A 24,986-nucleotide genomic window follows, 5' to 3' on the forward strand; every position below is an offset into this window, starting at 1 on the left:
CAAAACGTTGGGCAAAACGACGACCGATCGTCGATCGTAGTCGAGTCCTCTAGACTAGTCTAGAGTCTAGTTTACATAGTAGGAGTCGACTACGATCGATCGTCGTTTTGCTCAGCGTTTTGATCCTCCAGCCTTCATAGTCGTAGATCTGCAGCGCTGCATGCAGCGCGTGAGCAGTCTACGAGTGGTACGGTCACGTCAGCTAGCTCACGTCACGTCGCGGCATGCAGTCTCCCCCCGTACAGTCGAGTCACGTCTTGCTTGAATCATGACGTCAGGCCTCAGGGATTTAGGGAAAACACTCTCAGCTTCGCAGTACGCATGCGCACAACCAGCTTATTACGCTCCATCGACCAATCAGCGTCGAGGACTAGTACGTGGGTATACCGGGTAGAGCACTGTGCGTATAAAAAAAACTCGAAGGCTTCATACCTGTCAGTTCAGTAGTTTCGCTTCTTCGGTGCAGTTGAGTTTTTTGACTGTTCTTGTGAACATGTCTTGCGACGTTTCGTGAAGAAAGCCCATTGGCTTGTTTACAATGTACTAGTATTTGCTTTGGTTCGGTGCTTGCCGAATGAACCTCTTCTCATTTGAGGCTACTTCATCCGTGACCAGCCGTACTTTGGCTTGGTCGCGGAGCTTGCTAAACCGGTAAGGAGCCATGAGCTCTGTTGCTGTCATTGTTCTTGCTGTTGCACTTCTTTGGTTCCTCGGCGGAGCTGTGTTTGTTCTTCTGCAAGGGCTCATTTTTGTGTATTCTACCCCGTATTGCTATGTTGCTGTTGCCTGGGATTATCAGCTGTAGTCTTGTAGATGCTTGATGGCTACTTCCCTTCTGCTGAAGGCCATTGTAGTGTAGAACCAGTCCGAATGTGGCACCATAACTATGGATCGAGGCTACTCGTCTTCTTGATTGATTTTACTTGAGCTGCAGTGCATTACTAGAGATGTGCAGTATACTTACCATTCGTAGTCTTGTTTTCTTGGATGTTCTAACTTCTAGTTCTAGCTAGGCCTGCTGGGGTGATCCCGTTGTTTCGTTCCTCTTTCGGGTTCTAGTGCGTTCCGCGTGGGTGTGGTGCGTAGGAGTATTTGTACACCCATGGCCATACGGTGAAACTGACAAAGTAATTGATCTGCCTTGGCTTCGGCTTTCCTTTTGCAACATCGCGAACGTTCGCGAAGAATCGCCCCTCGTCCATATTGTGTTAACACTTGTGCTCAACTGATTTCAATGGTTTCATTGCATTTAATTGTGTCTTCCTCGTTTTCAGAAGTGTCTCAGTTTGGGATGTCTCCCTTTCGTTGTTCCCGTATATATGTACTAAAAAATCATTCTAGTAGTTGTATCGTAGCGTCGCCATCAATACGGTCGGTCATGTACAGATGTCTGTGTTGCACTTGCCTTGGTTCCGTCTTGTCCAGGTCGTCCTTGTTCGCCTTCGCTGCCAGTATCACCCTGCATGTAACGATAGTAGATAAAAACATTTTGAAAAGGGAAAGTGTTACATGTATCTGTTGAAATTCAATACATGTACAGCCTTTCTTTTGGTCCTTACCTTCTCTCCTTTCTGCCCTGTTTCGCCAGGTAACCCATGATTGCCATCGCTGCCTGTTCTACCAGGCTCGCCCTGTATGCCCGAACGACAAGAAGCAACAGGGCAGTTCGTCACCTACATGAATCAGGTAAGTCGCTGGTTCAGCAACTACTGTGACTTCCATTGCGTTTCCTACTTGTAAACTCTAGCGCTCTCGCCCTTTCGAACACTCTTTTGAAAGCATCGGGCGTCTTTGTTTACGAAGTATTATTTCCCTTTGCGATCTGCTGCGGTTGTGAGTACACCGAACACTAAAGACTTTGTGTTGTTCCAGCCCAGGTACATGATTTGTAGTGTTTGCTTTTTATTTGGTTGGTTTACTTGTACATGGACTTCGGTGTTGGTCCGTGTGTTTTGTGTTCTCCAGTCACGGATGGAGCAGACTCACCTTAGCTCCACGTGGTCCCTGTGGTCCTTGTGGTGCCTGTGCACACAAAGGCACACACAGGCACACACATATGCGAAGTGAAGAATCACACACAGTACAATGTGTATGCTCACCACATCCATATTCCATGGATAGGCTAGTTTGGTTTGAAGAGACCTTACAAACCAAGCTAACCCAGCAAGTAGTCCCCTGTAAAGGACAGCCAGCACTGATGTCAGGAAAAGTTTAATCTCATCTGGCAATCATTCCCGACGTTAAGTGTTAATCTCAGCTAGGGTTCTCGGGACAAGAGCTGAACTCTATTTGAAAATCACATAGGATTACTCAAGGAGACACGTCATCCCTATGATCCAAGGAGATTCATGCACAATGGTCAACTACAGAGGAAGAAAACCATGGGAAATTGGTCTGAATGATGTGCTCGTCCCCATGAAGTAAAAAAGGATACAGAAGAAGTGAGAAACACGGCCAGTCAGCCTGCTTTACAACATCCATCAGTGCTCCGCTCATCTTCACGTAAAGTAAAAAATGATCATGGTGTGCGTTCCTTATTTCCATAGGTAGTGTCGTAGTCGTTGTAGTAAATTGTGGTGTCTTCAAATGAGGCTGAGTCAAGTCCCCACCATACTCGTATAATTATGTAGGCCCTGATATTGAGAAATGGCTTTTGTTGCAAGGATACTATTTAGTTAGACAACCCAGTTTATAGGTGCATCCTGGTGATCATGTGTGCTTACAACGGAGCTGTCATCTCTGAAGTCCCAAGCGCCTCTAATACTCTAGTCCTCATTGTCAGCTCTGAAATAGCTCGTGTGTGGCTGTCAGTGTTTCTGTAAAATTCTCCTTTCTTCAGAAGTTCAGAGCTACCCTGACCCACGAATACCTAATGTCCGGTGTCATTTATGGTCATCATGGCAATCACATTGTGGCAACACTGATGTCCCGTGCGTGTCCTCTGGTTTCGCCCGCCAGTTGCCTGCCTCACTGTCCAGTCGCCAGTATGGCTATTCCCACATCGTTCTGTGACGTTCTTGTGAGTCTGTCTTCACTTCTGACAACTCAACCCTGACTCGCTAATACTCGCTAACGGTGTGCTCTGTCCATTAGTCTGATGTCATTAATGTTCATCATGGCAATCACGTGCTGTATCCAAGTAAGTCAACTCCGATGTCCCGTGCGTATCCTGTGGATCCACTCACCGTTCTGTTCTATTGCCAGTATGGCTGTTCCTACATCGTGGTGTGACGTCGTATCGGCATTTCCGGCATTCCCGTAAGCCTGTCTTCTCAACCGATGATAGTTAACGACTCAAGTGCTAATTGCTTCACCATCGTGGTGTGATGTGCACCTCAGTTCAACGTTAAGCTGCTAATCTCTTACGGTATGTGGTAGTGTGTAGCATGTTCGCTAGTATCAGACTGGGCCGGGTTACCATAGATCACTGTTATGTCACAGCTCTCACTTGCTTGCCACTCCTTCGTGATACCATTAGAGTGCACACTCCTGTCACCAAGAGTATACAGTCATGCCATGCCATGTTCTTCTCCATTCACGCGCAGAACCTTTTTCTTTTTTTTGGGAGGGTGCTGTGGTGTTTTTTTTGTCTGTACTCTTTTTGTTCTTTAGAGAAGTTGGAGTCAAAACGCGGCCCACTGCCGCAAGATAACGCACCCTCAACTCGCACCTTGGTGAAACTGTCTGTATTAGCATTTCTGTGCCTGCAAGTAAATATATCCAAGCCGTGACTATAGAGAGGCCTTGTATTCTTATCACGGCTTCTGAGCACTAGTACCTGGTGTCCCGAGGTACCTTAAGTTTGTATTTTCTAAGAAGTTACCCAAGTAAAATTGTTCCTCTACTACACACAGAGTGTAAAGCACGGTGTTCGGGTGTGTGCGTTTTCTTTGGGGATTGGTTGTCTTGTGTTGCGTGCGAGTTCTCTACTAGGCCCACCAGCATGTGCCAGTACGTCAGTCAGATGTAGTTACTACGAAGAAAACCATGGACTATGGGTATCGTAAGCTCGACAGATATCAAGCCAAACATGTAACAACCATGGGTATCGTAAGCTCGACACAGATATCAAGCCCAGCTTGTAACAACCATGCAGTACAGTTGATGTCTTGTATGTGGCTTGGACAGGGTGCTTCAGGCAACAGTTAGATTACTGGTTCTTGACGTCCCTAGAGTTATGTTCCATCCTTCGATCACACTGGGCATGCTGCAGACCAATAGGTCAAATCCAGCACTGCACACCATGCATCACGATAGGTCTTGGGAGGGTTGTGTGCTTCTTCTTTTCGTCCAAGTTATTTATCCCTAGGTCTCGTCAAAGCCTCACCAAAGATCAGAGTACATACACAAGAAAACGGTGCCGAATTCATCTACCAATTCTGCAATTGGAAAACATCGCAGACATTCACAAGACCACGATCTGGTAAATGTAGTTTGCCATGGTTATAAAAGTATAAGTAAATAGTTGGCTAAGATACTTGTTATAACACAAGGTACCTGTTCGTGCTCAGCATGCCTACTTGTTTGCAGAAACCTAGGTGTACACACTTAGCTCCTCTCTTCAAACGATACACAGACAGCCTTTGTTTGCCTTCGAGAATGTCGCTGAAGAAATTTAGTTTCTAGCTGCATTGTTCAGCTCTACTTTCTTGAAGGGGTGTTAGGTTGGGGTGGAGGTGTACCTGTGCTCTTTTCTCTGTTTTTCACCAGGCCTTCCAGATCTCGTGGAACAGCAGTGAACTGCACCACACACCATGCACCACCCATTGAAACGCAATGTCGTCTGAAAGAGAAGCCCGGAAACACGGTCCAGTGTGCCCCCGGTGCTTTGGGCACCATGTTTCTTCTTCTTCTTTTTTTGGTTCTTTTCTCTTAGTAATCAAGGCCTCCGTAAACCGGCAAAAGGTGTTTGGTCTACTCTGCAAGCCATCCTCTTCCTAGCTTTGGCATGTTTTCTTGAGTCGTCTCGTAGTATGAACGGCCACAAACTCCACGTAAAGATCCCACTGCAGTAAGACATATTGATCAGACATAGCACTCCTGCTCTAACATTTAGCAGCAGTCTGTTTTGCCCATGTCAAGAGTCCTGCATGTGTACCTGCTTCTACCTTGGTGTTTGGCTGGGTTCGTCAGGGGGCCCGTCTTCCTTTTTCTTTTGTTTTGTTTTTGTTTGATTCATCTCCCCCTCTGTGGCAGGTATACATGTACCGCATATGCTGCTCTTACTACACACAGTGGTGACAAGACATCGTATTTTCCAAGCACACTGAAGTAAGGTCGCGGACTATCACAAACAGCTGTTCTTCGTAAATCACTACATCGCCTGGCTGGTTTGGTAATGTCAGCCTAAGTCCTCTCTCTAAGTCACTTCAACACACTGATCACACACCGTCCTGCTAAAAAATTAGAAAAAAACTGACGTTGCCTGCACGATCAGATGAAGTCAAGGCAATACACAACACTGCAACCTCCAACGTAATTGTTAATCACGTTCAACATTCCACACACAGCCCTGTCTGCTACTTCAAGTACCTTGCCTATCAAGTCATTTCTACACACCCACCAGGTTCGTACGTTTGCGACAGGTTTAGGGTTGGAAGAGGGTGTTTTCCTTGTCTGCCTTTACTGATGCCTCTCGTTAGGATGAGGCAAGCTGAAAGTATCGTTCTCCGAGGGCTCGACTCAAGGCAAAGAAACCACATGAAGAAACATCTGTAAAAAGTAAACTGATCACGGTTTGTAAAATCTGTAAGTCTCAAGTTAGCTTGGCCACTTTGTCACATGGCAATTCTTGTCAAGTCAGAGTTCTGAAACGTTCGAATCTTCATTCCATTATGCACCACACTGTTTGCAGTGAAGGGTGTTCTTGTCAGGTCGGTCAGGGGTTCTGAAACGTTCAAATCTACTTCACTCCAGTGTTCTGCACCACGCTGTTTGCAGTGTTTGGCCCTCCTCTTGAGGGGGTGGGGGTTGCCATGGAGCTGTGCTCTTCTTTCTTTCTTTTTTTTAGTAGGCACATCTGAAGGAAAAAGTCTCTGGACGAGGAGGTTTCCACGCACTCCTTGTTTGGGGGCGTCTCCGTGTTTCTTTTTCTTGAGTCCTCTACTAGTATTTAGGGCTCCATGGGCAGTCTGCGTCAGAAACGTGTTGGTTACATACACCACAGGCATTCAGAAGGCCATGATCTGGTAAAGGTAGATTTGCACAGTTGTAAAAGTGTAGGTAAATCAGTCAAGGTACACATATCGTAGCAAGATACCTCTCACCTCTCTTGGTCAGCATGCCTACTTGTACGCACACTCAGTTCGTCTCTCACATGATACATGGACAGCCTTTGTTTACCTTCAAGAATCTCGCTGAAGAAATTTAGTTTCTAGCTGCATTGTTCAGCTCTACTTTCTTGAAGGGGTGTTAGGTTGGGGTGGAGGTGTACCTGTACTCTTTTCTCTGTTTTTCACCAGGCCTTCCAGATCTCGTGGAACAGCAGTGAACTGCACCACACACCATGCACCACCCATTGAAACGTAATGTCGCCATCTGAAAGAGAAGCCAGGGAACCACGGTCCAGTCAGCGCACGGTGCTTTAGGCACCTCCATGTTTCTTCTTCCTTATAATTATATTGATTCTTGTGTATTAGTAATCAAGGCCGCAATGGACCAGTGGTCTCGTAGTATGAAGAAGGGCTATGAACTCCACGCTACAAACTCCACGGATAAATCCCACAGTAGTAAGACACATTGATTGGATGCTTAGCACTTCTGTCCCGTACAGAGAAGGGAATCTGAAGCACTTCTAATCAGAATTTCGCACGTTCACACGCTCTTGTTCTATGTCTGCGAGGCAGCAACAGTCGGGAGTTGCCTCAAAATCTTTCTATTTCTGGCTGGGTTCTGCTTTTCGCTGCGAGGGGACGGGCTTTCTTTTTGTTTTTGTTTTTTGTTTGTTTTTGTTTTTGTTCGATTCATCTTCCCTCTCTAGCAGGTATACAGCATATGCTGTCCTTACTACACAGTGGTGACAAGGCATCGTATTATTCCATACACACTGAAGTAAGGTCGTGGACAATGACAAACTGTTCTTCGATAATCACTACTGGCTGGCTGGCGCCGTAATGTCAACTAAGTTACTCTTCGACGCGATGGCGTCTATACAACATATTTTGACAGTGTCTAGGTATATTTCAACCTATACTTCTTGGCGCGTTACTGTAAGCAAACCAAACCCGATCACAGGAAGGACAACTGATCACACACCTGGTAAAACAAAATAAATAAGAAACTGGTGCTGCCTGCACTACTGTAACAAATCAAGGTGATGCACAACACTGCAACCTCCCACTGTAATTGCTGATCATGTTCAACATTCCACACAATAATGTCCAGCGCTGCATTGCCTATCGGGTCATTTCTACAGTCCAGACAGTTCCGTACTTCGCCATCATGTGCATGTGTAGGGTTAGGAGAGGGTGTTCTCGTTGTCTGCTTCTACCAGTGCCACTCCAGCTGGGAATAGGCCAAGCTGAATAGATCACTATCAAAGGGCTCCTCTCAAGGCAAAGAAACAAACGAAGAAATGTACAGTGGGTTTCACTGTCCGGAACGAAACACAAAAGGGAATTTGGATCATGGTTAGTAAAACTGTAAGTAGCTTGGCCATCGAGTCACAAAGCTATTCTTGTCAAGCCAGTTATGAAATCTACTTCTCTCCATTGTTATGCCAGCAACACGGTTTGCAGTGTTTGGTTCTTCTCTTGAGGGGGATAGGGGTTGGCATGGAGCTGTGCTCTTTTTCTTTCTTTTCTTTTAGTAGGCACATCACATCTGAAACAAGGGTAATTGTACAACAGCCAGCCTCTGAAGGATGCATCTCCATTGTAAAGCCAGGGAGATTTCCGTCCACCGCTTGCCTTCTATTGGGCATCTCCGTGTTTCCTTTTCTTGAGTCTTCTCTATTAGTATCTAGGCTTCCACGGGCAGTCTGCATCAGAAACTGTTGGGTACAAGCAAATGCGCGAGATCCACCATTGATGGCTCCGCACTTTCCTGGAAAAAAGCGCACATCAGTAAGGCTATTGACGTATTGTGTAGTACAGCGCTGCTGTTCCAAGTCCACAACGCATTGTTGCCCAGATTTGACTACATTGGTGATATGCAGATATCGGTGCTCGATATCCTTTTTATTTCGGGTAGGGGGAGTTGTTTTTTTTTTTTGTTTGGTTTGTTTCTTTGTTTGGTTTGTTTCTCCTTCTAGTCAGGTGCACACCCACACACTGAAAGATGACCACAGAACAAGCCAAGCTAATACCAAGATCGCATCTGTAACTCCTTGACAAGGTCTGGCCAAAAGTACATACACATCTTTCTTGGAAAAAGTATTTTAGGCAACCCACCTAATCACCAAAAGGATAATTTACAACCCGGTCTTCAACACTCCCTTCCTTGCCATATGGTATAAAGTCAGTGTCTATTGTCATGTCAACAAACGTCTTTCAAACCACTTGATCACATGAAGTACGAGTGATCACATACCCGGTCACAGTAAGTGGTTGATTCTCCTTCCAATGTAAATAATATAGACAAGGCTGGGTGGTCCTTTGGATTCTGACAAGCTAGATGATTCGTATCTGCTACCAACCAATACCAACCACAGGACCGTACTCTTTTGTTTTTTTTCTACACTGTCAACATCACAGATCCCGATATCGACCAAGGTCGGAGAAACTCTCCAAATTGTCTAAACGGTGTACACGGGTCATCACAATCAAGTCTAAGGAAAGCCGTTGACATCCTAAAGCGAATGTGTAATGTGATCTCCGCCTCGTATGTATGGATGGTCCCCGATATTCCTGGTCTGCTCCTCCGGTTTTGTGCTCGTGTACTCTTCTGTCTTCTTGCTCAGTAGGCATACCTTGTCTCTGACAAACTAGATCCACACCACACTCTGCCCCGTTACGGCAGTCGTCTCTGTCAGGTCGTCTACACGAAGGGGAAGGAAAAGCTGATGTCCTGAACAGGCTACAGCAGCAGTCGGGTCTCTTGTTTCTTTTTGTCTTCTCTCTTTCCTCTGAGTATGCAAGTGTGCAGGCTCCATTGTCCATGGTCTCGCTGGGAAATCCAGAACAAGTAAATGTGTCCGCAAACAAGTCACATCCAAATAGCCTAGAGGAGATCAGTAAGACAAATCGCTCTCAGTGTTCGTGTATCCAGTTATTCGTTTTCATGACGCTTGGTTTGTGGCTGGTGAATTTTTTGTTTTGTATCCTTCCTCCGTTGTCAGGCATAACATTGTCTTCCACTTCTCACATGGATAGCTGGCAACTCGCATGCCTATTTACTCGCTGACATAAGGCTAGTTTTGCCATCCCCGTTCCTGCTGCCCTTGTTTGCTCTTGGGGTTTTGTGCTGCTGTGCTCTTCTGTCGTGTGTTGTTCAGTAGTTATACCTCCCCTCTGACAAACTAGAGCCGCAGCTCGTGCTGCCCTGTGAAGGCAGTTGTCTCAGTCAAGTCGTCTGCAGGAGGGGGAAGGGAAAGCGCCTGTCCCATATTTGCTACGCAAAATGGGTCTCGGCCGTAAGAAAGAAATGCACATGGCTTTTGTGCCTTTGTCGTTTTTTCCTCGTTTTTCTATCTTTCTTCCAAATATGCAAGTGTGCAGGCTCCACTGTCAAGGGTCTCGCTGGGAAATCCAGAACAAGTAAATGTGTCCGCAAACAAGTCACATCCATAAAGCCTAGAGGAGATCAGTAAGACAGATCGCTCTCAGTGTTCGTACATCAAAATATTATTATTTGTTTTCATGACACTTCATGCATCTTGTGGCCGGTGAAATTTTAGTTTTGTATCCTTCCGCCATTGTCAGGCATACTTGAATGGGGTCTTCCACTTCCCACACGGATAGCTGGCAACTCGCATGCCTATTTACTCGCTGAAATAAGGCTAGTTTTGCCATCCCCGTTCCTGCTGCCCTTGTTTGCTCTTGGGGTTTTGTGCTGCTGTGCTCTTCTGTCGTGTGTTGTTCAGTAGGCATACCTCATCTCTGACAAACTAGAGCCGTAGCTCGTGCTGCCCTGTGAAGGCAGTTGTCTCAGTTAGGTCGTCTGCAGGAGGGGGAAGGAAAAGCGCCTGTCCCATATTGGCTACGCAAAATGGGTCTCGGCCGTAAGAAAGAAATGCACATGGCTTTTGTGCCTTTGGTCGTTTTTTCCTCGTTTTTCTATCTTTCAAGTGTGCAGGCTCCACTGTCCAGGGTCTAGCTGGGAAATCCGGAACATATAAATGTGTCCGCAAACAAGTCGCATCCATAAAGCCTAGATGAGATCAGTAAGACAAATCGCTCTCAGTGTTCGTACATCCAGTTATTTTTCATTTGTTTCTAGATACTACACCGGTCTTGGCTTTGGGGCATTGTTTTGGCTGTTCTCTATTGCCTTCCCGTGTTGTCAGGCATAGGTGACCGGGTTCTTCCATGTTCCGCACTGGAACTCAAATGTCTGTCTACTCGCTGAGACACGGTGTGGGTCAAGCTGGTTCACCCGCCATCGGATGACTTCAGACCAGGTCTCCAGAAATACAAAATCAAGTCTTACGTAAAACCATGTAAGGATTTTCCCGTTTCTTTGTAGGCCTGTGGTTCTTCCACTACGCAACTACACGTCCTAAATCAGTTTACAGGTTTCATCTCTCTTTTTTGCGTCCTTTCTTCTAGACACTTCAACTAAGAACATGCCTCCTAGCGGTGAAAATATATATGTTCTCTTTAGTGGGTCCAGGTGTTTGTAGGGCTGTGGTCTTCTGTCTCTTCGTTAGGCAAACACCGAGAGTGTCTAAGAAGCAGGACCTTGGGCTGCCTCGCCGGTGCACATGTCTGTCTACTCGCTGAGACACGGTGTGGGTCAAGCTGGTTCACCCGCCATCGGATGACTTCAGACCAGGTCTCCAGAAATACAAAATCAAGTCTTACGTAAAACCATGTAAGGATTTTCCCGTTTCTTTGTAGGCCTGTGGTTCTTCCACTACGCAACTACACGTCCTAAATCAGTTTACAGGTTTCATCTCTCTTTTTTGCGTCCTTTCTTCTAGACACTTCAACTAAGAACATGCCTCCTAGCGGTGAAAATATATATGTTCTCTTTAGTGGGTCCAGGTGTTTGTAGGGCTGTGGTCTTCTGTCTCTTCGTTAGGCAAACACCGAGAGTGTCTAAGAAGCAGGACCTTGGGCTGCCTCGCCGGTGCACATGTCTGTCTACTCGCTGAGACACGGTGTGGGTCAAGCTGGTTCACCCGCCATCGGATGACTTCAGACCAGGTCTCCAGAAATACAAAATCAAGTCTTACGTAAAACCATGTAAGGATTTTCCCGTTTCTTTGTAGGCCTGTGGTTCTTCCACTACGCAACTACACGTCCTAAATCAGTTTACAGGTTTCATCTCTCTTTTTTGCGTCCTTTCTTCTAGACACTTCAACTAAGAACATGCCTCCTAGCGGTGAAAATATATATGTTCTCTTTAGTGGGTCCAGGTGTTTGTAGGGCTGTGGTCTTCTGTCTCTTCGTTAGGCAAACACCGAGAGTGTCTAAGAAGCAGGACCTTGGGCTGCCTCGCCGGTGCACAGGTCTTCAGCCACAGAAGCGCACTGGGTGCACAGCGCAAGTTGGTGCCGCGCATCGGGCTGTTCTTTTTCTTCTGTTTCTGGAGTCGTTGTATGTAGAGCTACTTTGAAGTAACCATTGCTAGGCATGGCCTTCACTACACCGTGGTCCCAGGCAAGCGTGCACTCGCTGAAGTGAGGTTTGCTTCATCCCACTGCCTAATTCAACATAGGTAGTAAGTGCATATATGTCAATATTGAAGTTCCATGTAGTAGAATTCCAAAGCATTGCCGATTTCGGCCAACTACTTTGTCAGGTGGTGATATGCTGCCAAGTGTCTATTCCCCTGTTCAGCATGGCGTAAATAAGGGTAGCATGTAGGGGATTTTGGTTTTTGTCTGGTTTTTCAAGTAATGCAGCAGGATAAAGTCACTTCTACGTCACCAGATGACCAGCCACGTCTCCGGGTACTCGGCGTCGGGGCTCTAGTCAAGAAAATTAAATACGGGACAAAAGTTCTGAAGAAACGTTATGGAAGAAAAGGTGTTGTTTTTAAACTATAATTTTCTGGCCTAGTGGTCTACATATTACCGGTGTGTGTAAAACGATTTCTGCTGAAACCTTTTCTACTAACACTAAACGATCAAGTTTCTTTCGATGTCTCCCCTAACGTACGTTTACTGCGTTGTGTAACTTTTACCTCCTGTCCTGCTTCCACCGACATAAAAGGCAGTTCTGCTAGGGTCTTTATTTGCTTGTACAAAGAAACTAAAGAGAGGGTTGCTATCGCCTACACCCGTCATCTTCGTTTGTAGGGCAGTTATCTGAGTGGTGTGAAAGTGAGGCTGTCTGGTTGTGTTCTTTCTTCGTATGGGGTTGCCCTTTCTTGTGGGGTGTATTCTGTGTCGGCTCTTGTTCTTGTTTGCTGGACTGCAGTAGGCTCGGTGGGTTCAGGGTCTCCGTCAGTTCGTTGACTCCAAGGAAGACGTCTTCTGGACATGCCTAAGTAGACCTGTGTTGCTGTTTAGTTGCTTGCATGCTCATCCGGTGGTCAATGATAGGGAAGGGTACAGGTCCTAACATTCACACTGCATAGGTAATGGCTAATTCTCAGATGACATTTTGACGAATGAGATCAGCTCTGATGTCAGTCAACTTGAAGGCAGACAAGACAGCATGGTAATCTTTTTTTCTGCTGCAGTCCACGGAGGTGAATTGTGCTCGGGCAACTTTATTGGGAAGGGGATGAGGACTTATTTCTTCTGGGTTTCGCCTTTTAGGGACACATTTGACGGCTGATGTCGCCTTCCGGCTCTCAAGGTCATGTTTTCAGCTTCATGCTGGCTGGTTGCTGGACATGCAGGTAAACATTGCTTCTGCGTCGTGGCTGTAGTTTCTGTACGTTCTGCATGATCCCTTCTAGACAGCTCTTTTCGACGTAGCCTTTTCACAATGCCCTTAATCTCCATTGCTCTGCGTTGCCTCTTTCGTGGTTGTCCTTGCTTCCTGTTGCTCCAAGTCTAATCCCTTCAGCATTTTAGTGTCTTCGTACATACTCTCTTTCGTGAATTTCTTCCCGTCTTCTTTGTGACTGTTCATGGTTCTGTTGCAACCTGCTATCATCATCACCTGGTAAAACCCAAATGTCACTCTCGTGTCGCCGTTTAGTTGTGTTTGCGCATGCCATTGCAGCAGAGACAAAAGGTGAACATTGTCTATTGGCGTAAGCATGACCATTTGCCTAACTTCCTCTGTCCGTTGGCACTTGTTCAGCCTGTAAGCTGTTTGAAGCGCATTTTTCAGCTTTTTAAGATCACCTGGGTGTGCTCTTCGGCGGGATTTTTGCTGGGTCTTCCTGTTTGTGTATGCGGTTTCTTTCTTTACATTCAGGAATTTGCTTTTTGCTCCGTCGGCGGGTTGGTAGGTAGCGTAAGCTGTCGTCGTGTTTTCACCTGTTATATTTGCTTTGAGTGCAGCTTTTATTCTATTGCCGTGTGTTTGGGTGGAGGTATTCCATGGTTTCTATTGGCGTGTTTGGGTGGAGGTATTCCATGGTTTCGCTCCTGCCTGTAATCTGTGGATGTCGTTTTCGTATGTTTCCTATTTTCACGAGATTTTAATCTTGGATTGCTTTCGTACCCATCTGCTAGCACTTCGATTTTCTTCGCTATCATGTGCACGCTTGGTGTCCCTGTTGTGTCTGTGTCCTTCATGGCTTCATCCAGGACAAGGGAAGGGAGAGAGTGCTAAAAGCTCGGTCACAGATACGCTCGATGGTTGTGCAGTTGGGTCGGCGTTTTTTATTTTGCCTGTGTGCGCTGTGGGCTTGCTATATCCCGGTGTGTCCTTTGTTCAGGATTTTGGAGCGATTGCATGATCTTCGTCAGTAGGGTCATCTCTCGAGGGCTGTGCAGTTCGGTTCTTTTTCTTTGGGTGTTGGTGTGGGTGTGTGTGTGTGTCTGCGTTTTTTGCCTGTGCAATGTGGGTTTGCTATAAACCGGTATGTCCTTTGTTCAGGATTTCGGAGCGAGTGCATTATCTTCGCCAGCGGGTTCATCTCAAGGGCTGTGCAGTTCGGCTCTTTTTCTTTTGGGTGTTGGTGTGGGTGTGTTCGTCTGTGTGATTCTTTACACATTTCTAGGTTCACGTGGTATTTCAAAAAAGCAGTTCACTTTCGCCGATTCAACTTCGTTGCATAGGAGATATCGTCTCTTGGATCAGGTCGTATACCTGTATGTTACTAGCAATTTCCGCTAGATTCCCTTTCATAATTGCTTGAGGTCAGCATGTGGTTGCCTGTCCCTTGTTTGGCGATGCTAGGTGGGCGCTTGCTGTCTTGGCCTGGTTTGTGTGTGTTGTGTCCGTGGACGACTGCGGGAGAGATGGAGCGAGAGAAAGAGGACGCTGAAGGTATCCTGCATAGTTGGACCGTCGCTTAGTTGGCGTGTGTGTGTGTGTGGACGTATTCCTCCGTGTGATTCTTCCTGGCATTTTTAGGTTCTAAAGATGTCTCAAAAGAGAAGTAAAGTAATTTCAGCCATCCAATGAAGAGGAAGCCTCATTTCTTGGATCAGGTCGTATGATCATTTAATTTTGTTACACGTTCATTTTTTAGATGTTTTCGTGTTCCATGTTCGTTCTTCGGTATGTTGGGCGGCTTCTTTTTTGCCTGCAGCGTGTATGTCGTTCGTTCAGGTGTGTGATTTTTGTCTGTGTGGAGTTTGTTGGTATGATCGGCACCGCTTCGATTGCTTTCGTACTGGTCTGCTAGCATTTCGGTGTTCTTTGCTGTTGTGTGCATGTTGCTGTCCCGGTTATGTCTGTGTCCTTCATGGCTTAATCCAGGACAAAGAATGGGAGAGGCTGTTTAAAAGTGCTGTCGCAGATACGCTCGGCGGTTGCACAGTTGAGTCGTCTGTCGCTTTTTTTTCTATTTCTTTTTGGCCTGTGTGCGCTGTGGGCTTGCTGTTTCCTGGTGTTTCCTATGTTCAGGATTTTTGAGTGCATGGTCGTCGCCAGTGGGGTCATCTCTCGAGGGCTTTGCAGCTCGTTTTTCTTCTTCTTTGGGTGTTGGTGTGGGTGCGTTTGCCTGTGTGGTTCTTTGCACATTTCTAGGTTCAGACGGCGGGGATGCTAGATGGGCGCTTGCTGTCTTCGCCTGGTTTGTGTGTGTGTCCGTGGAGGACTGTGGGAGAGATGGAGAGAGAGGGCGCGCGCTGAAGGACGGTATTCTGCCTAGTTGGATCGTTGCTTTGTTTGGCGTGTGTGTGTGGACGTGTTCCTCCGTGTGATTCTTCCTGGCATTTCTAGGTTCTAAAGGTGTCTCAAAAAAAAGAAGTAAACGTCCTTCGTTGATTTATTTTCCGGCGTCTAATGAAGCGGAAGCCTCGTTCGTTTCTTGGATCAGGTCGTATGATCATGTGTTACTTCTATGTCCTCTTCTGGATATTTTTTTCGGTTGCCATTGTGTTTCCGTGTTCCATGTTCGTTCTTCGGTATGTTGGGCAGTTTCTTTTTTTTGCCTGCAGCGTGTGTGTCGTTCGTTCAGGTGTGTGATTTTTGTCTGTGTAGAGTTTGTTGGTGTGATCGGTACTGCGTGGTCGCTATTAGGTGAATTCCTGTGCGATGTTCCTATTTCATGGCTCGAGGCACTTGCTGCAAGTCATTCCTCTGGGTACTTACATGGAGGCAAATCTATTTCAGCTTCGGTGTCCATTGTCGATTTCCGTCTCCGCCGGAGTACTGCTGTGTCTTTTCGCCCTTTGTGCGTCTGGCTCTTTGTTCCTAGGTCAAATCTATGTGCAAGGCTTGGGGGTGGGATTTTCTACGTTGAGTGCTGCACTGAAACTCATTGGGAGCATCAAGGTACTGGTCCGAGTTCGTTTTGTAGCGTGAGGCTGTATGGCGGATGTTTGTTGTCTGTGATGGTGTTGCTGAATGTGGGTTCAGTGTGCGTGTTGCATGCAACCGATCGTGTGCCAAGTGCGTGTATTCAGTGGTGGACGATATCTTTTTACTTTCCGTGTGCGCTGAGTGCAGCTGAGTGGGTTGAGAGTGTTTTGAAAGCTTCCTACTAGTTCTTACCGTATGTAATTGATGTTAATTAGCGGGCCCTCCCGCATGATAGTCATCATGGTGATCTGTTCAAATACTTCATTCATCTCTGATGTCCAGTACTGGATAAGTATGGTTTCTATGGTTTTTCTATTGCCGGAATGGGATCTGTAGGTTTTGTTTGTCTTCCGTTGCATACTAGTAGTTTTCTTTGGTTTTCCGTTGCCCAGTACGCTCACACATGGGCTTCATCCTGACTGGTGGACTGCTGCTTATATACTACCGGATTTGTAGGTACAAAGTTACTGGCTGGTTTTGTAGCCTTCTTTCCTTCTTAGTTTCTGGCTTATGCCCTAGTATGGCAATTCTTTACTCTGTCCATTTGGCATTGGTAGCAAGTTTCGCTTTTGCCCCAGTTCTAGCTTTGTGCAGTGGGTATTGGTCATTGCTATGCCTGTGCCTGTGGCCACTTGTCTGGCCTGCCATGCCTGTCCCTGTCCTGTGCCGTGTCTTGCTCCACACGCCAGTGTTCTGTTTCCACCGTAGCAGCCTGCCAAGTCGTCGCTGGGGCTTCACCTGACTTTCGGCGTCATTCTTTATTCCCGGTGAGCCTTTTTCCAACTCCTTGTGGTTGCTTGTTTCCTTTCCTTTCTTTGTCTTCCGAATTCTGTTATCTTGGAAGGGTAGGGCTGCCTCGTGTAATCTCTCCCTCTCTCGACAGCTTGCTCAGTTTTATGTTGTAGCTTGTGTGCTGGCGTGAGAGGGAGAGATGGTCGTTTCAGCCCGAGGGTGGTGGTGGGCCTTCCTTTTCATTTTCTTCTTCATTTTTCATTCCTGTTGAGCTCCGATGTGTGATCTATAGTGATTGTTTTGTGATGCTTGTATTGACTGAGTGGTTTGCCCTTCCATGTTCATCCCTGTACCGGTATGTCGGTAAGGAAAATGAGGTTGGTGTTGTATTGTTTCCAAGTAGTACCTTTGTTTGTTTCCGCATGGTCCAGGTGTCCGAAATTCCCCCGCACTAAAGTCGCTCGTCTCTCTATTGCTTCTCTACTAATGCTCTGACTATCTTGAGCTAGTGGGGTTGAGGATTGGTGCTTATGGTGGTGGTGATGGTCTGGTGACGATAGTTTGGATCGTGACTGGGGGAAAGTTTCGCTACGGAATAACTTCATGGTGTGGATGTTCTCCCCCTTCTCTCTCTAAGTTCGCTAAAGAGTGTAGCGTGGTGTGCAGACCTGGAGCTCCACGTGTATCTCTAAAGTGCTGGTGTTCTCAAACGGATAAGTAACTTACTAGAATGACTGTGCTCATAATGCCTGTCTTCTACAAGACTGACTGGCCTAGTGTTTGGCATCCGGGATAGCCGCATCTACCCTTCATTGTGACTCTTATGGTAAAAATAAAAGTGACATGAAGGTGGTACTTAAAATCTTGTAATTTCGTGTTTGTGTGTTTCTGTACGCGGTCCTGTTGCATGGTTGTGATTCTGAATGCATGGTCTTACCGAGACATTGTTCATGCTGCTGCTGCCCGTCGTGCTTGAGGTGGTCGTACAGTGTGAGCAGTTACCTGGAGGACCCGCCACTCCTTGCAGCCCCACGGGTCCCGACACACCCCGAGGTCCTTGCTCTCCCTGCAAGGCGGACACGCACAATGGATAAGTTAGTGTATAGCATGTTTGCCTGTACATCTAGGGATGATCTGTGGTCCGATGTGTAGTTCAACCAGTGTGACATTGAAAGCATAGAGAGAATGACCTCGTACATGTACGACGCATGATATCCGTTTCTTACCTTGATTCCACGTGTTGTAATAACCTGGAGCAGTGGAGGTACGACAGTCACACATAGATAATACACGGAAGAAAAGTTAGAAAGTAAAATCAAGCCAAATCAACCCGGTAACTCAAATCTTGTTTCCTCCTTCATACGGCTGCTGTATTTCCTCCGTGCGTGCCTGCTAAACCCAGGATTATCATCACTCAAGACACATACCGAAACTCAAGGCAGTGTGACAATGGAGCGGTTGAAATGGTCCACGTAACGTCTCGATGTTGTTTGAAATCCAATTCTAGGTGTTTGATATAGAGTTCAGAGTTCAGGATTACATTTTGTTGCTATTAATTTACCTCCACATATTGATCCAGGCTGAGTGAGCTTGCACTCTGTACACAAAGGCAAATGAAGACGATAGAATCATTGGTGCATGCTTACATTTATACAATAGGTCACTATGATATGTCAGCCATTCAAAAATGTTTTTTTTTGCTTTGCACTCTGTACACAAAGGCAAATGAAGACGATAGAATCATTGGTGCATGCTTACATTTATACAATAGGTCACTATGATAATGTCAGCCATTCAAAAATGTTTTTTTTTGCTTTTTATTACTTTCTAGAATGTGTAGGAATCCAGCTATGAGCTCTTTCCTGCATGGCATCAGTAGTGCTGTTATATACTTTCAAGTACTTGCATGTGTTGCTAGGCAGGGTATGTGCATTTTGTAGTTTGCTATGCAGGAAAGAGCTAGGTTGTATTCTGAGGGTGGTGGTGGGCCTTTTCAGCTTTTTTTTTTTTTTTTTTTTGCAAGAAAGTGTAGGGTTTTGGCAGTGTTTCTGGTGGTCTGTACCAAGATGCTAGCTAGAACCTGAGGGTGGTGGTGGGCTTTTTCTTTTTTTCTTTTTTTCTTTTCTTTCAGTGCAGTTGCTGGCCTGCATGTGGCGAGTTTTGAATGCTTTCTTCTCGAAGCTTCTCAGTATTCATAAAGATTAGTGATTACACTGTCTATCTGTTGTGTGATCCTACTAGAGTCATTGGTCCTTACCTGTCGTGATGCTGCGTTTAGCGCAGTCAAATCTGGATGGATAAAAACCACAAAATACAAAGCTGTTACATATCCGACAAAACGGTGCTTTGTTGTGTGGTGCATGCGGCCACGCAACGCCTGCATGGTTTATTTCGGTATCGGCATGTACTGTGTTTTGTAATGGGCCTACAGTTTTTGTCCCAGTCAAGCCGGTGTGTAGTTTGTGACCTGCATCATTGTGTTCAGCAATGTATTGGTGTCTGGCATTGTGTGGGCCTATGACTGTGGTCTCTATTGCATCGTGCTGCCTTGGGTGTGTGTGTGTGCCGGTCTAGGGTCAAAGCACCCGGAATGGATCGGCTCACAAATCGCATGTAGGTGCTGGGGCTGGGAGTGCCTCTTCCAATCTCTGTTGGATTGAGCTTATGTGATCCTGTGAGATACACACATGATTATGGTGCATCACCTGCGGCGATGGCTGGAATAATTGGCCAGTGGTGAACTCTTGCAGCCTTCCCCAGTGCTGATCCTGTGTACCTTTGTGCAAAAGTGGCACGTGTATGTGTATGCGTGGTTAGTATTATCCGCGATCGTTTGATCGGACCCAGATTCCTTAGGATCAGGAGTCCATAGCCTGGCATAACCCCCTTGATAGGATCCACTCATCTGCTATGAAAAATTGGCCGAAAGCGAGCAACCCTGCCCCATGGGCCAGGATCAGGGTTGCCTGGATTCATTTATTCGTTTATTATTTTTAACTAATCAAGATGTTTGTATGTGTTTGGGCGGAAGTTGACCCAAGTTCAACTTTTTGAAGTGCAACATACAATGTGCATGGAGTATGGTTTTCTACTTTGGGTACACGTGCAGTCCATGTGCCTAGAGTTGCCGCACAAATAGAAAGAATGGTGAATAAATTGTGAGTCGCAGTCGCAGGTGTCGCACAAACCTTTCGACCGTGCACAAGATCCACCCGTTGTGCCACCAGGTTCACGCCTTGCGTGGTTAGCTTTACGTAATATACTCGCCGCACAGATTACAAGCACTATACCGGAGCCTGCAGCGTACCGGGCGGGCTCATAAATTCGCTGAGAATCATTGCAAAAGGTAGAAAATTGCAAAGTTTAACGAAAATAAATTGGTCATTAAAACTTTGTGACTATCCAAGCTCACATACATTATTCGACACCGTGATAAACGAAGTAAAAGTGCTTCATCACGGAGAGTAAAACTGGTATCAATTCTGTCCTTCCAGAAACTTGCGGAGACATTTCGGAAATATCGCGGAAAAAGTTGCGAGGTAAAATGCCACAAATTGCGGGGAATATTGCGGATTTTGTCAAATATTGCGGGACTATTGTGGTAAAATTGCGGCCGATTTTGGTACTTGTACCGTAGTGGTGTACGATGTTCTGTTTTGTCATGCATGATTTATGCTGTACGACTCGTACGTGTGCTGCACTGACTGTGTTCAACTGCCTGACAGGAGCTTGCAAGACAGCTTTCCTCCATCCTCGGACAACACTCGACGCGAGCCTTATTTTGTGACTTGTCAGCCGCTGATTTGCCCAGAAACTTCTCCATTCTGGTGTCGATCTCACAAGTAAACTACTGACGAGCTTGAAGAACTAAACAACATCGAAGAAAGACTCAAATATCGCGGTTGCTTTTCAAGTATCAAGGACAGTTTTCTACAATAACGCGGATGATTTTTCAAATATCGCGGATAGCACGGACTTTTGTTCAAATCGCGGAAAACAACGCGGCCGCGGAATAGCAAGTATCTGAGGGACAGTATCATCCAGTGTCCGTCACCAAGAGACCCTTACTGTCCCAAGCACGCTCGAATAGGCAACCGTGTCTGTCGTAGCATCGGGGCACATTCTGTAGCGGTTCATATGTAGAAGGTTTTGATGCTCGGACTGTATGCACGTGATCACCACCGATGCCTCCCGGCTCTGGTTTTGCTTTGGGAGCCAACCCCACGAGTTTCATTTGCATTGGAGTACGAGTATATACTGTACACCATGGTGCCAGTTAGTAATAATAGAGAGGTTCCGTAGTGGGCGGGAAAAGCCCGTGAATGGCACATACCGTATTATATATACTATAAAGAAGAGGCACCTGTGACGTGTGTTTGTCTGTGTGTTACGCAGAAGCGCTGCGGAGCAGCGCTGCCCTGAGCACGCGAAGCGTGCGAACAGTGTAGCTAGCGGCCGCAGAAGCACTGAGCACGCAAAGCGTGCGAATCGTGTAGCTAGCGGAAGCAGCCACAGAAGCACTGAGCACGCGAAGCGTGCGAATCGTGTAGCCACCACCACGTGCTGAGCACGTGTGCTGTTCATGTACTTGCTTCGCCCGCATGCCACGTTCGGCCAGGCAACGCTGGCCGGGTGCTGCTAGTCTCTAATATAAGCACAGTCTCCAATAATAGCACGTCTCCAATAATAGAACACCTTGGGGCGGCATTCAAATAATAAAGTGCTCAGTCTCCATTATAGGCACACTGTCTAAATTCATTATCTGTACTGGCGAAAAAACCCCTGAAATGTGTGTGTCATACATGAATTTGGCATGGCAACATGCCTCTGAAATGAGGTTGAAATAATAATGGAACAGTCTCCAATAAAGGAACGTCTCCATTAATAGCACGGGGCGGAGGTACATTGAAAAAATAAAGGACCGTGCTTATATTAGAGTCTTAGAGATAATACGGTATTCAATGAAGGCGCACGTGACTAGCGCTGCGGGGAAACAAGTAGGTTTTCTCATTTGCGTACATAGTAAATTCGCACTTTACTCTTGACTTGTTGAGCCGTCTCGAACGTTGTATTCCGCAAATTCCACTTTGTTGGGTCACTACTATTGTATACCTTGAAGACCAGTAGTCTATATCGGAAAAAAACTCACAAGTTCCAGCGATTAGAGAAACTTCTTTTCCACGCATTTGTATACATTTGTGTGCGGAATCGAACAAGTGTCCCCACAGCGTGGCTCACGTGCGCCCATACCATGTATGCAACGTGGGTGTCCGCCATTTTAGATGAATACGTGCCATTCGCGAGTTTGCACTCCACTTACGGAAAGTTGTCTACGGAGAGTACGTAGATAGGGCTCTGATAACGTAGCTGGTACGTAAGTGGATTGGGGTACAAATTTATGACTCTCTCCCAGGTCGATCTGGTCGTACACTGCCGCGTTCGGAGTTGCCAAGGGCAGCTACGTGATTGGAAACTCCGTATAGCGGAACCCAGATGCGCATGCAGTTTACGTAAGACTTTCCGTAGATCGACTACATTTTTTACTAACGCAATTACATTATGCGGAACCTCTCTCATGAAGATAACTACAAAAATTATAGTGGTGACACTTGACGCTGACGTGGAGTCACACCGCATTTGTGCTTTTTCTGTCGCGGCCTGACGCACTTCACAAAACCACCACTCTCCAGCGAACCAAATCGCTACGATACAGTACGGCATGGCGCGCTTTTATCAAAGGAAACTGTTTGAACTTTTTACTTCAGGCAAGTACTTGCAACCGATTTGCCCACGTCAGACGCTGGTGCGTCTACCGTTCAGTTTTCCCGTTTTTCGCCAGTTGTGCACTGAACGTGTCAAACTCTACTTTACACCTTCTTTGTGCATTTTGTGTGTATTTTTTGAACGTTCAACTTCTACTTGAGTATCCGTTCATGTCGAGTCATCTTTGAAATCTCTCTGTTGAGAGTTGTCTGTACTCGAATAATGTGCACATAATCTTTGGATAAAAACCTTTGCCTCCCGGACCTGATCTTGGCTTATGGGAGCCAAGCTTGTGGCCCACGCTCTCGATTCAAAAGCAATCAAGGTAAGGCCATGGTAACAAATAAGTTGATTCTCAGGTCATGAGCCTGTGAAAATCGGTGCGAGCGAGCGATTTTTTATTTTATTTCCCACAATTTTTTTATTTCTAAAGATAGGGTAACACATATGTACGTCACAGGTTCATATAATTATTTTATTATTCAGGCCAGGGAGTAGAAAAATACCGGTATTTTACTACTCCCTGATTCATGCCTTTCGCATTGACCGTTTTCATGCGCACACATGCATGCATAGAAATTAAAAAATCGTCGGTGCGCCGCCAAAAATCGGTGTGCGCGTACTTGAGAATCAAAGGTAATTTTTCACCATGGCCTAACCATAAGGGGCCGTCCGGGGTTACCAATAGTTTTCGCGAAACGAAAAGCTTTAATGTCAATTTTCGACACCCAGAAGTAACTGGGTATTCTCCATCTGCATTCAATAATTATTTCCAAAACGAAACTCCTTCAAACCCACCCACCCCCAAACGAAATCTTTTCGTTTTGAAAATACTATTGGTAACCTTGGACGGCCCCTAATAAATAAATAAAAATTATTATGGTGAACCACCCGAGTTCAACTTTAAAATTGTTATAATTATTTCCGCAATCTCCGTATTTATTTATTAATCTGTGTTTCTCACCTGAGAAATCCACACATACAGGCTGTGCGCCAGACCACAGGCCATTCTTCTGACACACACGTGACCGTGAGCCGAGCAGTACAGCATTGCCGTTGCAGTAGTAGCGGCTTATTCTCTGGAACACCGTGCCGTCACTGGAGTCTGTTCTGCCATTCACAATGTCTTCTGGTTGCCCACAGTCAATTTCTAAGCGGAGAGAAATAGTCACAGCACGGCACATAAACCCAGCACAGAGTTGTTGTTATGTGCGGGCCTTAGCTCGATCAGCACACATCTATCCTATGGGTGTTCAGAGCTGCTAACCAACTGGGTCTGTTTACTGTACTGCGCCTTTGGATTTTCCGTATTTTGCAGTGTTTTGCGTACTGCCGATGTAGTGCCGTGTGCAGAGCTTGTATCGCGTTTTTGACACATGCTCGTTGGTGGCTGAATTTGCTCGTGCAAACCTTGTACCACAACTAACACTTGATTTTTTCTGCTACGTGTAGTCGATAGGCCTAGTAGCCGAGGAACGACGTACACTCGCTTTGGCACAGAGATGTTCATCGCTCAGATCCCACTTGCCGTGCTTCTGCTTAATTGCTGTAGCTGATTGATCCACTTCAATTTTCCGTACTATTTTGCTCAAATAGTGAGAATGAAGGAGTGATTTTCGGTACAAATACGGAAGGGTAGCAGCAGTGTCAATTAACAACACCCGGGGAGTCAGATGTTGCCATGCAAGAGGTGTGAATCATGGGTGATACGATGATCACATAGTGACCAGGAAGTGCAACCTGATCCTAGGCCGGTTCCCAGTAGAAAATCTACTTCAAAGTAGGTCTGTTGGGAGCCATCTGGTATAATAGTGAAACCAGAAAGTTGTCCCTGGTTCTTGTTCTTCAGCTGGTCTTTGTTAGTACTTTGGTTTGCTAGCTAACTACATGTACCGTACTGGCAATATATGTTGCCGCAGTGAGGCCATGAAGCGTTACATTGGCACATGTTTGCCGCACGCAGGGCGTTACATGCAAAGTCGCACAGGAGCCGTTACACAGGTTTCTATATTGCCGACGTCCTTTTTTTGCTATTGCCGCATCACTTTTTTGCTATTGCCGCATCATTTTTTTGCTTTTGCCGCATCCTTTTTTCTTTTCATCCACATTGAAGGCACAGAAATTCAGTTGCTATCCAACTGTTACAAACCCGACGCCAAAGGGCGACAACGATATCAATAGAAGACTATATTTTTTAAAACTATCAGAGCGATCTGTTCACAAAAAGATCATCAAAAAAAGGAAAGTGACATAGGAAGAGCGCTTCCTCCAAAAACTACTTTTCACCACGCGGTACACGTGCTTTCACAGTTTCAGCCTTTTTTTGCAGTGCAAACTGCAATGAAAAGATCGCCGCACCCTGCCGGACGCGCGTTACGAACTCAACGAAAAATTGTCGCACTAGCCTGGTCGCGCGTTACGCCGCACCCCCCCCCCCCCCCCCCGCGTTACGCGTTACGCGGCAACATATATTGCCAGTACGGTAGTTTATAATAATAAAGTTCGAATATT

At 46.1% G+C, this 24,986-nt stretch overlaps 2 protein-coding genes and 1 long non-coding RNA gene across 9 annotated transcripts in view; 1 reads left to right on the plus strand and 2 right to left on the minus strand.

The window, feature by feature from the left end:
• Window positions 1-17,680, minus strand: part of LOC135808705 (sushi, von Willebrand factor type A, EGF and pentraxin domain-containing protein 1-like) — a 40,151-nt gene extending 22,471 nt beyond the window's left edge. For 3 of the 4 annotated variants that reach the window (XM_065321929.1, XM_065321930.1, XM_065321928.1), the window contains exons 1-4: window positions 17,650-17,680; window positions 1,987-2,022; window positions 1,560-1,631; window positions 1,406-1,459 (exon numbers count right to left, since the gene is read on the minus strand). In XM_065321929.1, the coding sequence (XP_065178001.1) occupies window positions 1,406-1,459; window positions 1,560-1,631; window positions 1,987-2,022; window positions 17,650-17,664 (177 nt within the window). In that variant the 5' untranslated portion in view covers window positions 17,665-17,680. Of the gene's footprint in view, window positions 1-1,405; window positions 1,460-1,559; window positions 1,632-1,986; window positions 2,023-17,649 lie in introns of those variants that run through there. The other variant, XM_065321931.1, reaches the window with a different exon arrangement.
• On the plus strand, window positions 443-18,703 carry LOC135808710 (uncharacterized). 4 transcript variants are annotated; one of them, XR_010552110.1, is made up of 4 exons: window positions 443-651; window positions 1,589-1,686; window positions 1,966-17,806; window positions 18,115-18,703. It is a non-coding gene; the product is annotated as an uncharacterized LOC135808710 (long non-coding RNA). The 4 variants fall into 4 exon arrangements; XR_010552107.1 differs by lacking the exon at window positions 18,115-18,703 and having other exon boundaries at window positions 1,966-16,747; window positions 17,144-17,582; XR_010552109.1 differs by lacking the exon at window positions 18,115-18,703 and having other exon boundaries at window positions 1,966-13,596; window positions 13,633-17,582.
• The window catches only part of LOC135808706 (sushi, von Willebrand factor type A, EGF and pentraxin domain-containing protein 1-like), a 33,197-nt gene continuing 25,349 nt past the window's right edge, over window positions 17,139-24,986 (minus strand). The window contains exons 11-14 of the mRNA XM_065321932.1: window positions 23,440-23,625; window positions 18,970-19,001; window positions 18,274-18,309; window positions 17,139-17,962 (exon numbers count right to left, since the gene is read on the minus strand). Of these exons, the coding sequence (XP_065178004.1) occupies window positions 17,711-17,962; window positions 18,274-18,309; window positions 18,970-19,001; window positions 23,440-23,625 (506 nt within the window). The 3' untranslated portion in view covers window positions 17,139-17,710. The remainder of the gene's footprint in view (window positions 17,963-18,273; window positions 18,310-18,969; window positions 19,002-23,439; window positions 23,626-24,986) is intronic.

The sequence above is a fragment of the Sycon ciliatum genome, chromosome 2 (assembly GCF_964019385.1).
Source record: "Sycon ciliatum chromosome 2, ocSycCili1.1, whole genome shotgun sequence".
In the NCBI taxonomy this organism is placed as follows: domain Eukaryota; kingdom Metazoa; phylum Porifera; class Calcarea; order Leucosolenida; family Sycettidae; genus Sycon; species Sycon ciliatum.